The 13,585-nt window shown below is 34.3% G+C and overlaps 1 protein-coding gene, 1 non-coding gene and 1 pseudogene across 2 annotated transcripts in view; 1 reads left to right on the forward strand and 2 right to left on the reverse strand.

The window, feature by feature from the left end:
• Nucleotides 1-4,384: 4,384 nt before the first annotated feature.
• Nucleotides 4,385-4,458, reverse strand: TRNAR-UCG. The gene has a single exon. It is a non-coding gene; the product is annotated as a tRNA-Arg (tRNA).
• Nucleotides 4,459-6,833: 2,375 nt separating this feature from the next.
• On the forward strand, nt 6,834-9,232 carry LOC116119727 (annotated as a pseudogene).
• A 1,847-nt stretch (nt 9,233-11,079) lies between these two features.
• Nucleotides 11,080-13,585, reverse strand: part of LOC116119729 (putative pectate lyase 21) — a 29,264-nt gene continuing 26,758 nt past the window's right edge. The window contains exon 5 of the mRNA XM_031405671.1: nt 11,080-11,132. Coding sequence (XP_031261531.1) covers nt 11,097-11,132 — 36 coding nt within the window. The 3' untranslated portion in view covers nt 11,080-11,096. The remainder of the gene's footprint in view (nt 11,133-13,585) is intronic.

The following is a 13,585-nucleotide window of genomic DNA, read 5'->3' on the forward strand; positions in this document are numbered from 1 at the left end:
GACTCCATTGGTTAACAATCTCGTATCTCTCTCTCTCCTCTCTCTCTCCTCTCCCTCCCTCATCTCTCTCTCTCCAATATATATATATATATATATATATATATATATATATGAAAATAATACTGTTTATTTAATTTTTTTTTTATGTATAATTTTTATCCACTCATTGATTATAAACCTGTATATATGAATGCTTCTTTCAATTCTGAAGAGTCATTTTCCATTGGACAGATTGTTAGCACGTGGTCATATTCATATTTGTGATGGAAAATTGATCTTATTTATGTGAAACTCAAAACTCCAGTAGTGCTTTAATCATGAACTAATATTAATTTTTTTTTTTTCGGGTGGTATATATTTTGGGTTGGGAAAACATTACCAAATTGAAGTCTTCTACCCACGTAACTCCATTGCCATTTATATCATTTCACAATACATTTTTTTCTCTTAAAAATTTCCCATTGCCAATTATTGCATTTTCTTTACATTATCGTTGAATGTACGTTGTTGATTAATTACAGTGTATTTCAGATTCAATTCAAGTAATTTTTCAACTTTTTCACGTCCACCTACGTATTTTAGAAAAAAAGTTCAATTTATCGATTTTTAAAATTTCCCACAATTAAATGATCTATTCACCTTGATGAATCAAATCAATGGATGTGTGATTATAAAACTAGCTAGAAAGAATAAATAAAAGACAATGACATTTTTTAAAGTGGTTTGGTCAATTATCTCTAGACTTACGTCCATGTTATTTTATTAATGTTTGATAAACTAATTTGCTAACCCCTACCATGAGTTTTTTTGGAGTATTAATTTAACATGAATTTGATAACGGTAAATGAAATTTTAGGGATTGATTCTTAAGCACAGGGATTTAATCCATGATTTACTCAATCATGTTAATCGGGATTACATGATTTGACACTGAATTATCTCATTTATTAGGATGAGACTTATCTGTGATTTGTGAGACAAACTATCCGTTAGCTTGTTCGAGCTTTGCTCGTTGCACCGAGCTTCACTTTCTCTGAGCTATCATTGATTTCAAGCTTGTCGTAACTCTCGCAAAACAATCGACGTCAAAACTTAATGGGGTATCCCTTTAAATTCCATTGCACCAGCCCTTTGATTTGTGCAAGAACTTGTTCAAAATTAAACAGAAGATAATTGAACATGACCAGACGAAATTTCTTTGGTGGTACGTATAATTTACCTAAAAATAAGTGTCCCACGATATAATAGGTACTAGATCTATATTTCATTAGTTAAAACGTATATCATGTCAAATAGATAAAAAATGAATCAATACAGATATACATAATTTATTGGTCAATATATGAAAAATCGACTAGATATTCAGTCTGATCATATAATATTTCAAAGGCACGCAGAAAATAAGCCGTCAAATAAGACTACAGCAAGAAGTTGAGAGATTCAAATAGCAGTCTGAACACAAGTTGAGTAATTCAATTATACATACAAAAAACGTGCATCAAAGTCACCACAGAATAGCAATGCACTTTCTTTTTTTTTTTTCCCTCTTTTTAGTGTTCATATTCTGCAGAAGCTTCAGACCTGATTATACATCGACGACTTGGCTTTTCGAATTCACACAAAATTCCACCAATTTACATATAGAGTTCAGCCATAGATGGACAAGGTCTTTATACTGAAAGTCTTTTAGCCCGCTTTATTAATTAATGTATCTGACTTTAGTTACCAAATAATCAAATATACCTGGCTCTCACGGCCCCTTACAATTGACAATTTTACAAACATTTAACTCTCCCACTTGAGTAATATTAATTGCCGAAACTGAAATCGTAAGAAAATTCAATAAATCATGCAAGTAAAGTAGTCAACTGAATGAGCTTGACCTCCATCTATTCCCTCATTCCAACTTGTAAACACGAAGAGAAAAATATTTTGTAAGCCTTTCAATAAATTAAGGTGATAACTACTTTTGGGTGACCGAAGGATTCGATAGAGACTTCTGGGTGTATTACTCAAAAGGTTTTGAGTTCGAATTCTTCATGGGTTGTTAATAGGGGTAGTCAACCACTGGAGTTCTTATCCGACCGATAATTCTAAGGTTCCAAAAATTCGTAAACTGGTTTGAACAACCCTAGTCATATAGTATAGTTGTATAGTTTATAATTAATTTCTTTTATAATTACGTAGGCAAGATCAAGTTGATTGAAAAATTGTTTACATGAGAGTTGACATATTTAACTTAATTGATTAAGTATTTTTTACAACAACTATGCCGATACCCTAATTGGATTCAAGTTGTAAGATTTTTATAAAATAAATCTCTGTTTTTAAAACAATATATAGTTGTATTGTTTGATGAAGATGAAAGAGATGGTAAAAGTTTATTGATTAATCCATTCAAGCAACTGGCAACTGTGGCATAATTAAAAATCGTTACAATTTTTTTTATATATATATTTTGCTTAAAAATATTTTCTTTTAGTTTTTTTAATTGATGAAAGATAATGAGCTATGGGCTTTTGTTGAGTTTAATGAATGAGTTCGAGATTGGAAGATTAAATTCCCAGATTTTAATTTGGGTTTTGATTTAATCTTGCTTTTGTTGATGTATATATAAGTTAATTAGTTGTTGTTTTAAGTTGGGTTTGATAAATTTTGGTTAGTTATTGAGTTAATTTTGAATGAGTTTAAATAATTGATGAATCTCTAAGTTGTAAAGATTTAGGGATTTGATTTGATTTTGACATATAAATTGACTGCTTGATATTTAGAGTTGAATTTGATGAGTTTTCATGAGTTTATGAGTTGAATTTTATTGAGTTAGTATAAACTATTTAAAATGTCTAAGTTATAAGATTTGGGGTTTCGGTTTATAATTGATATTTTAACCACACTAACTAAAAATCACGATTACGTCCTTGGCCACATGTAAGAAGAAGAGATAAAAGAAATTAATAATAAGAGCAATGGAGACAACATCTTTATTGGTATTATGTTTTTAATGGTAGATTGTATGTAGATGAAAGATTAAAAGAAAACGAGTAGAATATGTTTGAAATTTTTTTTTTTTTTTTTTTTTTTAATTTCTTACATTATCTTTGATGCCTGTATTGTCATAATCACGTGCCTAATTTATTTACGTATGTTGAAGATTTGTTCTTCCTTTCATATGTAGTACTTTTCTGTTTTGCTTAGCAACGCGGTGACCTCAAAAACCAACAAATTAGAGTATGTTAATTTTGGTAATTTGACTTATCAAAAAAGTCCAATATANTTCTACTTCACATTTTCTCGGGAAGTTACATGTCTAAACAAACATTATGGCTCCGTTTGGTTCATTATTCTGATAGTTTTTAGAATAATCTTTTGAAAAAAGTTAAATTGGGTGTGTATTACGATATATGATTTGATAAATAACAAAAATATCCCATATGTTTGTTTATTTACTAAACACCCCTATAATAAAATATTAAAAGTTAACAAAAATACCCCCAACCCACCCATTAAATACAGACAGCCGGCCACCACCACCGGAGGGTGGCCGGAGTGTTTTTGCAATTTCTTAAAAAAAATATTTAGGAGTGTTTAGTTAAATTAACAAATTTAAGAGGTTTAAAAGAAATTTCTGCAAAGTCGTTGCATTTGTTAAACTCACAGGAATCTTTCAAGACTTAAAGGAATTATAATCAAGGCTTGTACTTTGCAAAGAAGTTAACCCACAAAAGAAATCCGGGGAAAATATGAAAAATTGTTGTTTTAAAAAGCCCATCTTGAAGAGAAATCAACATAGCAAGAGTTGGGATAAGCCCACTCAGTTTGTTCTTCATCACCTCAAGTATAGTCACTGAAGTTAAGTTCTTGAGGTTTGGTGGGAGAGTTCCTTTTAGGCCCAGTGAACCGATTTGGATCTTGGTGATCCGATTCTCTCTTCCATCTCTACATTCTTCTTCTCTACCTTGTTTGTTTAGTGATGAAATTTTATGAGAATATATGAACTAGAATGTAGAAAAAATTTAGAAAGAAAATTTTTCATGAGAAAATATAAGGGAAAATAAAAAATAAAAAAAAAGGAAAAAGAAATAGAAGAAGAGGAAGATGAGACGGCAGAGAAAGATGATAGAGGATAAAAAGAGTGGAGTGAAATTTTTTTTAAAAATCAATGATAAAGGAAAAAGAAAAAGGGTGAGAGCATTGACTAAAAGAAAAAGAAAGGGAAAAGAGATGTGGAAAGTGATGAGGTGATAGCTGATGTGGGAGATGCCACCTCAGCTTGTACCAGACTCTTTTACCTCTAGCATTTCTCCATTTTAAAACCCCTATATTGTTACGGAATTTGAATTCTTGATTATTAAAGGCAAAACTAACTAATGAATTTGCAACGGAACGACCACAGTGGGAGTCGAACCCACGACCTTTTGATCCGAAGTCAAACGCGCTAATCCACTGCGCTATGCGGTCAATTGTTCTGTTTCGACAAACACAACGTATACTACATATTTTTTAAAGAATTTAAGATTGGGAGCATGCGCTACGCGGTCAAAATGTTGAAATATAGCCAAATTCATCTTAGAATACTATGCACTTGATAACTGATAACTTTTCCGACGTAGAAGGATGAAAGCTGTATGAGCTACTATATCGACGTCTCTTTTGGATTGGAATAAAAAACCTATGCACACAATCGTCCCATTATCTCTTCATTAGCTATGATCTTAACTTTCATGACGTCTCTTGACTCTTCTTCATAACAAAGAGCTGCAGGGATAAAAGCATGGTCAAATAGGCTAAGTTTCTCCTCCTCAGGATGACAATGCAATCTTTAACAATAGATAAACACCTAAAATTGAATATGAATACACAAGATGTTATTGCATGTTTAGACTTTAGATGGGTCAAAACTCTACCAAAACCATTTACTTTCTCTTTCTTCAACCAATTCCTACCTGTTTTCTTATCTTATTCCACTTTCGCTCCATCAGCATCAACTGATCAACATGAATCTATTCAGTTTTAAAACTATGGATAACTGTATAAATGATAAAAGCCATTTACAAAGATGTTCATTTTATTTTTGGCGCCGTCGTAGTTTTGAACTAAAAAACTCCGTCCTACGAAGACTTTAATACGCTAATACAGTAAAGAAAAGTACATTCCATTTAATAATGGCTAATTTTTTCTTCTATATGAAAATGGCCCTCCAGACTCCCCCGGAGTCAATAGAATGACAACATCAAAGAGCTTTTGGGTATTTCCAGAGCACCATCAATCACCATTANACCAAATAAAAAGTATATTAAATAAAATTAGGGTATTTTTGAAATTTCAACACGTTAAATGAACTTAAATGGAGTTTATAGGAGAGGCTCAAATTTCTAACTTCTCTCGTAAGTTATAAAATAACTTATTTTAAATCTCATAAGCGCTTGTGAGATATTACCAAACACTGTCAAAAAATTCAAAAGTGATTATAACTTTAAATAAGTTTTTTTTTGTCAGTAGATAAACCCAATTAAACAGGTTCTAATTAAACTAAATTATATAAAATTTGATTAAATAAATAAGCAGCAAACATTTTTCAATTACTTTTATTTTTCAAAATATAATTTTTTTTTATGGTTAAGGTGTCTGGGTTAATTTGTGCGTAACTCAATTAATCATTTGAGACCCTAAAATTCTGGTCGGACAAAAGCTCTAGTGGTCATCCCTATTAGCAACCGAAGTAAATCGAACTTAAAACCTCTTGATAATACGCCCAAAAGTCATAGTTGATCACTTGACCACCCCGTAATAGTTTTGAAATATAAAATTGATTGGCCTAAACAACACACTGTACCATGGTTTAATAAAAGTGTCATATAGTAAGATAATTACATATTATCTTAATTAACGAGATGGGTCCGTTTGTTTAATTATTTTTCCCTATCCTATTAATAATATTTTCAAAATACACGTTTGTTTCCTTATTCTGAAAATACTATTATATTTTTATGCAACCATTTTAAACCCCTTAAATTTATTAATTTAACTAAACACCCCCAAAAAAAGTTTAAAAATTGACAAAAATACCCTCACCATCATCGAAAAGTGGTCAGAATCTGGTATAATAGTACACTATTGGCTGGATCTGGCTGATAGTGTGTCGATCTATCATTTACTGACTAGATCTAAGGCCAAAGATTTGGTCGTAGCTGGTCTTCAATGACGGTCATATCTTTGATTGTCCTTGACGACCAAACACAGTCAGATCTAGCATTTTCCAGTCAGATCCAAGGTGGATCTGGCTAGAAAATGTCATCTCGGCGTGTGATCGACCATATCTAGTCGGTCGTGTACCGTAATACCAGATTCCGACGATGGTAGCCGGAATCTGACAACTATGTGTGGTGAGGTGTTTTTGTTATTTTACAAAAAAAAAAAATTATATATTGGAATGCTAAGTTAAATTAGCAAACCTATGAGATTTTTTTGTTAATTTTTAAATTCTACCTCGTAATAATCACAGAACTCTATCTAACAATAATATTTCAAAAATACTACTCAAAATAATAAAACTGACAGATACGTAGCAAGACTTTTGATCCCAATTCCCAAGTCATGAGTTAATTATAATATTTAATTCAACTTTCTTAATTAGCAGATGATGTAATTGTATATTAATGTCAACAAGATTCAATTTTTAATGACTAATTAATAGCAGTGAAATTCATGTGGCTGGCTGCATATGTTTTCTGACAATATTATAATATAAAAAATTAAGTTGATTTACAATCTTATGTGGATTTGTATATCTTGCTGATTACACAAACATATTTTATGAAAGAAGATTGAAGATTATGGGTAATTTGAACGTAATTTTATTATAATTAGTCTTGATCAATGACACAACCTATAAGTTATAGCAATATGCAACCTGAGCTTTCACATAGAGTTATTAAAATGGCTGCTAATTTTCAGTAAATCAATATAAGAATTTAAAATCAAATATTATCTGCTTATAATCAACATTTCTTTTAAATGGGAATTTACAAGTTCAAATCAAAGTATGAGTTGTTAATGAGATAAATTAATTAGTATTAACAAAATATTAACATTGATTAATCCAAAATAGACAAGCACAACTCACCTTTAATTGGTCGAGTAGTTCGATAGGGATTCTTGAGTATATTACTCAAGAGGTTTGAGTTCAAGTCCCTCTCAATCCCTTTTTAGGATCATTAAAATTAGTTGAGATATACGTAAACTAGCTTAGATACCCCGATTAAAAAAAAAAAAAAAAAAGAAGTAGACAAGCACGTGTAACCGGAACTTTAAATAAAGGAAAATCAAAATTTTGGTAAACATATACATTCAAAAAATTGAATTCGCCAGTCAAGAGCTTTAACCCCAGAACGACGTCGGTGATTTCTCTCCCTCGCCAGTCAAGAGCTTCTCCCGCTCTAATAGCGCATCTTCCCAGCTTTTCTGAATCTACGACAATGGAGAAAATCATGAATTCGCGACGGCAATGATCACGAAATGGGATCCGGACTCATCAACGTTTGCTAGAGTCACTTCTCTCTTTTACGAGGATAAGGGAGAAGCCATGCAGTTCTTGAAGTGCGTTAACGATCTGCAGAAAGCCATGCAGTTGTTAGTTTCAGAGGATTCAGCTTCTGAAAAACTCATCCGAGCCCAAACTTGATGCAATTGCCATGAAGAGACTACAAAAGGAATTTTATCAAATTCTCTCCATGAACCGGGCACACTTAGACCCGGAATCAGTATCCACAAGGTCATCAAGATCAGCCAGATCCAGCATTTCAGATTACGAGGACGATGGCTCACCGGAAGACGATGATGTTCGAGTAGCAGGCGATTCCATCTCCGAAGTAGAAGAGGTATCTTCAATCGCCATGTCGGATTTGAAATCTATTGCAGATTGCATGATTTCTGCAGGCTATGCTAAAGAATGTATAAGTATCTACAAATCATACGCAAATCCATTATCGATGAAGGCATTTACCGTCTCGGAGTGGAACGATTCAGCAATTCTCAAATCAACAAAATGGCCTGGGAAACTCTTGAAGTGAAAATCAAGAACTGGTTAGACGCCGTGAAGATCCCATGAGAACACTCTTCAACGAGAAAGAATCCTCTGCGACCACGTCTTCGCTTCTCGGACTCCATTAAAGAGTCGTGCTTTAGCGATATCTCCAAAGAAGGAGCCTTAATGCTCTTTAGTTTCCCTGAACTCGTCGCCAAAACGAAGAAATCACCTCCAGAGAAAATGTTTCGTGTACTTGGTATGTACACCGCCATAGCCGAAAACTGGCCGGAGATTAATCAATCTTCTCCCACGAATCAAACTCCACCGTCCGATACAGGCTCTCAATTCACTCGTCAAACTCAGCGAGACAGTGCGTGCAATGGTTTCCGATTTCGAGTCTTCAATACGGAAAGACTCATCGAAATCCCACGTCCCCGGTGGTGGAATTCATCCTTAACTGACCAAGCAATGAAATATCTCTCTCCTTGCCGATTACAGTAACGTTCTAACCGATATTCTCGCCGACTTGCCTCCGCCGGCGAAATCATCCTTGCCGGAATCCTCCTTCGACAGTCCAGACTCCACTGACGCTCCGCGCCGGCCATCACCTTACACTGGCGTGGCTCATTCCGTTCTTCTCTGCAAACTTGATAGCAAAGCGAAGCTTTACAAGACGTTTCTTGTCTTACCTATTCTTGGCGAACAATCTTCAACACGTCGTATCAAAAGTCGTACATCAAATCTCCAATACCTCCTCGGTGACGAATGGATTAACCAGAACGACAAAAGTGAGACAGTTCGCCGCCAACTACGAGGCGGGTAGCATGGGAACAAGTCTTCAAATCATTACCGGAGAATCCGACGGCCGCGATTACACCGGGTCAAGCCAAAGACTACTTTAGAAATTTTCAGTCGAGTTTTGAGCAAGTGTATAACCAACAGAGTTCGTGTATCGTGCCGGACCCGAAATTGCGGGACGAGATTAAGTGTCGATTGGGAGAAAGCTGTGACGAAATATCGGGAGTTGTATGATAACATAGATTACATTGGAGGAGAAAGAAATGCCCGGATGGTGGTGAGATTTTCCGCTAAGATGTGGGAATATACTTGTCGGACCTGTTCTTTGGAACGAATGAAGGTCCGGAAGTACGGGTTCGTCTTCACTTCGTCTCTCTCCATCGGCGGCATTCGCGGTTGAAAGCTTAGAGTTTCGAATTGATGCATTATTATTTTAAGGATTAGTATACCATTTTTGGATATGTATATATTTTATGTATTATTGATTAGATAGATTATTAGAGAATATACAAGGAATTTATGAATCTTCTCTATTTCTTCCTCCGAATATCTCTCGTTTGTGTCTGTAAAATGCATGCATTGCATGGACATTTCCACACTGTTCGGATCCAAATTATTTTGGACTCTGCACAATCCTTCACCTCAATAATTGATTTCTACTTTCACACTTGATATTTCCAGCCGTTTAAAAAAAAAAAAAAAAAAAAAGTTATTATATTATCTTCGGATGACCAAGTGGCGCAAGGAACTCTCGGATAATTACTCAAGAAATTATAGTTTGATTCCTCCTCGTTGGCTAATAGGGATAACCACTAGAACTTTTACTCGACCGATAGTTCTAAAGTCCCAGAGAATTAGTTAAGTATGTGGAAACTCACTTGAACACCCGTTATATAAAAAAAAAAGTATTAAATACAATTAATAAATTATTTATACTGTCGCGAAATGGTATTCTTTTATGTCACCATAGACTTTTAACAAAGGCGGATGTGGCATTTCTGAAGGCCTTTTCAATTGTGTATTGCACCTGAAATATCAGTGGAAATTTTAAGAGAATATCTAGAAATTCACAGTATGAACTAAAAACAAAGAAATTCTAGGACATTGTCATGGTGAACTATTAGATATATGAATATAGAAAAGACATTTTAAGTTTCCGAAGGAGACGTGAAAAGACTGCATTTCCAATCTCATACACCAAACTTGAAACCTATAAGTCAAATGATACAGCTGTTTCATGGTAAAACGGAAGAATCTTAATAGTTTTTTTAGAAGATAATTTATTTACAATTCAAAAAATAATAATAATAATAATTGATTGATTTCAAATTTGTCATTCATAATATTAAATACAGTATCAATATTTCAGTTTGTAATTGAATTTCAATTTAATTCTCAACTTGCACGCTTTGAATGCTGCCGGGCCGCAAGCAACACTAATTTGGTCCTAAGTTTTCAGCCATTTCGTGGGGAATTACAAATTTGAACGCCAATTGTTTGTGCCCTTTGTAACATCATGTTCAACTTGGCGGAGGCCATTTCAAGAACTATTGGCTTTCTGGCACCGAAATTCAATGAAAACGATGGAAATTAGTGCAACTTTGGCCATATAAAAATCGAAACAACTAATAATCTGTGTAATGGATACGGAATTCGGTCCAGATCAATCAATTTACAGTATTATGATTTGACTATTAAGTAAAACGTCCCTCGTATCGTTCATGTCCACCATATGGATTAAGACAAAAATGGCTAAAATGAAAAAAAAACCCGACCCCACACGACCAAATTACCATTAACTAATCTAATGTAGCGTTTAAAATACAATATGGATTAATTCCATAACCTGCCATTCTCAACAATCAATGTGTAGAGGCTCACCAGAGACACACTCGTGATTTTATATTTCATTTATCTATCCTTAGTAACTTTAAGATAGGCTGCAATATACAAGCAGCAAATACATTTACATAACAGATGGAAAGGCAATAAGATCATAGAATATCCAAGCAAAAAAAAAAAAACGAAGGGATGGAAATTGAATCATATATGTTTAGTGATACTTATAGTAAGGCTACTTAGCAGCTAACACTTGCGGCTGGCCGGTGGACATTCTGCCATCCCGTACAATAATGGAGCACCTGTTTGAGAGCATCGGTAGGAGGCTCAACTGTCCATACTGGGTAGAATTCACTTGGTGAAAGATGCTATGTTCACCAACCTCGGTCATCAACCCGCTTGAGTTCAGCAATGAACAAATCCCCATCTGACTTTATGCAGCCGGTCCTTCCTCTTCACTGTCAGCTGCCTGGAACCAAAAGAACAGTTAACGAATTTTTTTCAATCAAGTAACATGTTAAGCCACAAGCGAGATTATATCTCATTGATGAGCAATATTCAAGCATTTCAGTAGATAAAGAATTACCATAATACAAGTTAAGTGTTTATTGGTATATGTTTTAATAGTAGATTGTATGTAGGTGAAAGATTAAAAGAAAACAAGTAGAATATGTAAAAACAATTCATATTCCAATATTCATATAAAAGTGATAATACAATCAATTTCAATATAAAATCTCCATGGAATATAGCGGAAGTAAATGACAACCTCCAGCCATAACAATTGTTGTTTGATCTTCTTGCTCCTTCAAAAATTATAGGATCTCCACTGACTGCAATTCTTTAGAGTGATGGTTTTGAAACTAAAATAAAAACTGCGTCACATGGGGACCTGTAAAGTCTCCTTCTTATATCAGTTGTCTTTCCTCAAAGACAACTCTCAAGAGACACAACCGTATGACCACATCAGTCCACATCAGCAAGGACCAAATGTATTATATGAAAGTGTAGGACCATATTGCAAAAAGTCTAACATTCTCCCACTTGGTCCAAACTTGTATAATATAGCCAACACAAGAGATGTATATGCGGTATGTTCAATTAGAAATGGGAAATTACATGAATCATAGCGGTAAGTCCTTTAAACAAGTATTATATTCCATGTATCAAATGTTTGTTCTAGGTCTTCTAGAATGTTTGTTTGTCTCCAACCAAAATGTATACACTTAAAAGAGAAAACAAACTAAATTACAAAGTTTCAGACAATGAAAGTATTACCTCTCATAGTGACAAAGCGGGACATAGTCCTATTTTGAACAACATGATCCTTGAACGTCTTGGTAGCATGCCTTTTGTTAGAGGATCATCAATCATTTACTCGGTATGTATGTGTTCAATGAGCACTTCTTTGGCTTTAACGTGCCCCTTATTGCTAAGTACTTAATGTTGATGTGTTTACTTCGACTTCCACTCTTATTTTCTAGCAAATAATATAGCAGCTGAATTGTCACAATATAGCTTTATTGGCCTAGAGATAGACTCAACAACTCCAAGCCCAGAAATGAAACTTCTCAACCAAATACCCTATGTAGTTGCCTCAAAACAGGAAACAAACTCAGCTTCCATGGTAGAAGTGGCAACTAAAGATTGTTTGGCACTTCTCCAAGATATAGCACCTCCAGCGAGCATAAAAACATATCCGGATGTTGATTTTCGAGAATCAATGCAGCCAGCGAAGTCAGTCTGAATACCGACGACTTCTAAAATGTCGGAGTGTCTTAAATAAGCATGAAACCTTTAGTTCCTTGAAGATACCTCATGACCTTCTTTCAGCTCTCCAATGATCCAAACCTGGATTACTTTGATATCTTCCTAACATGCCAACTGCAAAAGCGATGTCAGGTCTAGTACAGACTGAGCATACATTAGGCTTCCAACAATGGAAGCATAAGGAATAGTTTTCATTTTTCCTTTTCAATCTCAAGTATAAGACATTGGTTCAGATTGAACCTGTCACCCTTAACAATGGGTGCAACACTGGGTGAACAATCTTTCATCCTAAATCTCTCAGGAATTTTATAATATAGGCTTCCTGAGATAGTCCCAAAACATGTTTGACCTATCCCTATGAATTTTAATGCTAATGACATAAAGACGCCTCACCCATATCCTCATACTAAAATGTTGAGAGAGAAATTGTTTCACCTCATGTAGCAAACCCAAATCATTGGTTGCAAGTAGAATATCACTACATATAACACAAGAAAGATGATTTTACTCCCACTAACCTTGTGGTATATACACTGATCCATGACATTCTCTACAAAACCAAATGAAGAGATAACAGTGTGAAATCTTAATACCACTGTCGGGAGGCTTGTTTAGTCCATAAATAGACTTCTTAAGCTGCAAAACAAATGCTCACCATCACTTGAAATGAACCCTCAGGTTGTTTCAGATAAACCTCTTCCTCCAAATCTCCATTGAGAAAAGCTGTTTTCACATCCATTTGATGTAAATCTAAATTAAAATAGGCAACTAATGCCATTATGATACGAAAGGAATCATTTTTAGAAACTGGAGAAAACGTTTCCTTATAATCTATTCCTTCCCTTTGCGTGAACACCTTGGCAACAAGTCTAGCCTTGTATCTCTCAATGTTGCCTAATGAATCCTTTTTGTTTTAAATACCCATTTACAACCAATAGGTTTCTTCCTGTAGGCAACTCAACAAGGTCCCAAACTCATTATCCGCCATAGAATTCATCTCGTCTATCATGGCAGATACCACAACTCAGATTTACTACTGTTCATAGCTTGTAAAAATGTGTCGATCATCCTCATACCTATGTCACAGTCAGACTCTTGCAATACACTTCATAATCAGTAAAAATTGATGATCTCTTTGTTCTAGTAGATCTC

The sequence above is a fragment of the Pistacia vera genome, unplaced genomic scaffold (assembly GCF_008641045.1).
Source record: "Pistacia vera cultivar Batoury unplaced genomic scaffold, PisVer_v2 Contig902, whole genome shotgun sequence".
In the NCBI taxonomy this organism is placed as follows: Eukaryota; Viridiplantae; Streptophyta; class Magnoliopsida; order Sapindales; family Anacardiaceae; genus Pistacia; species Pistacia vera.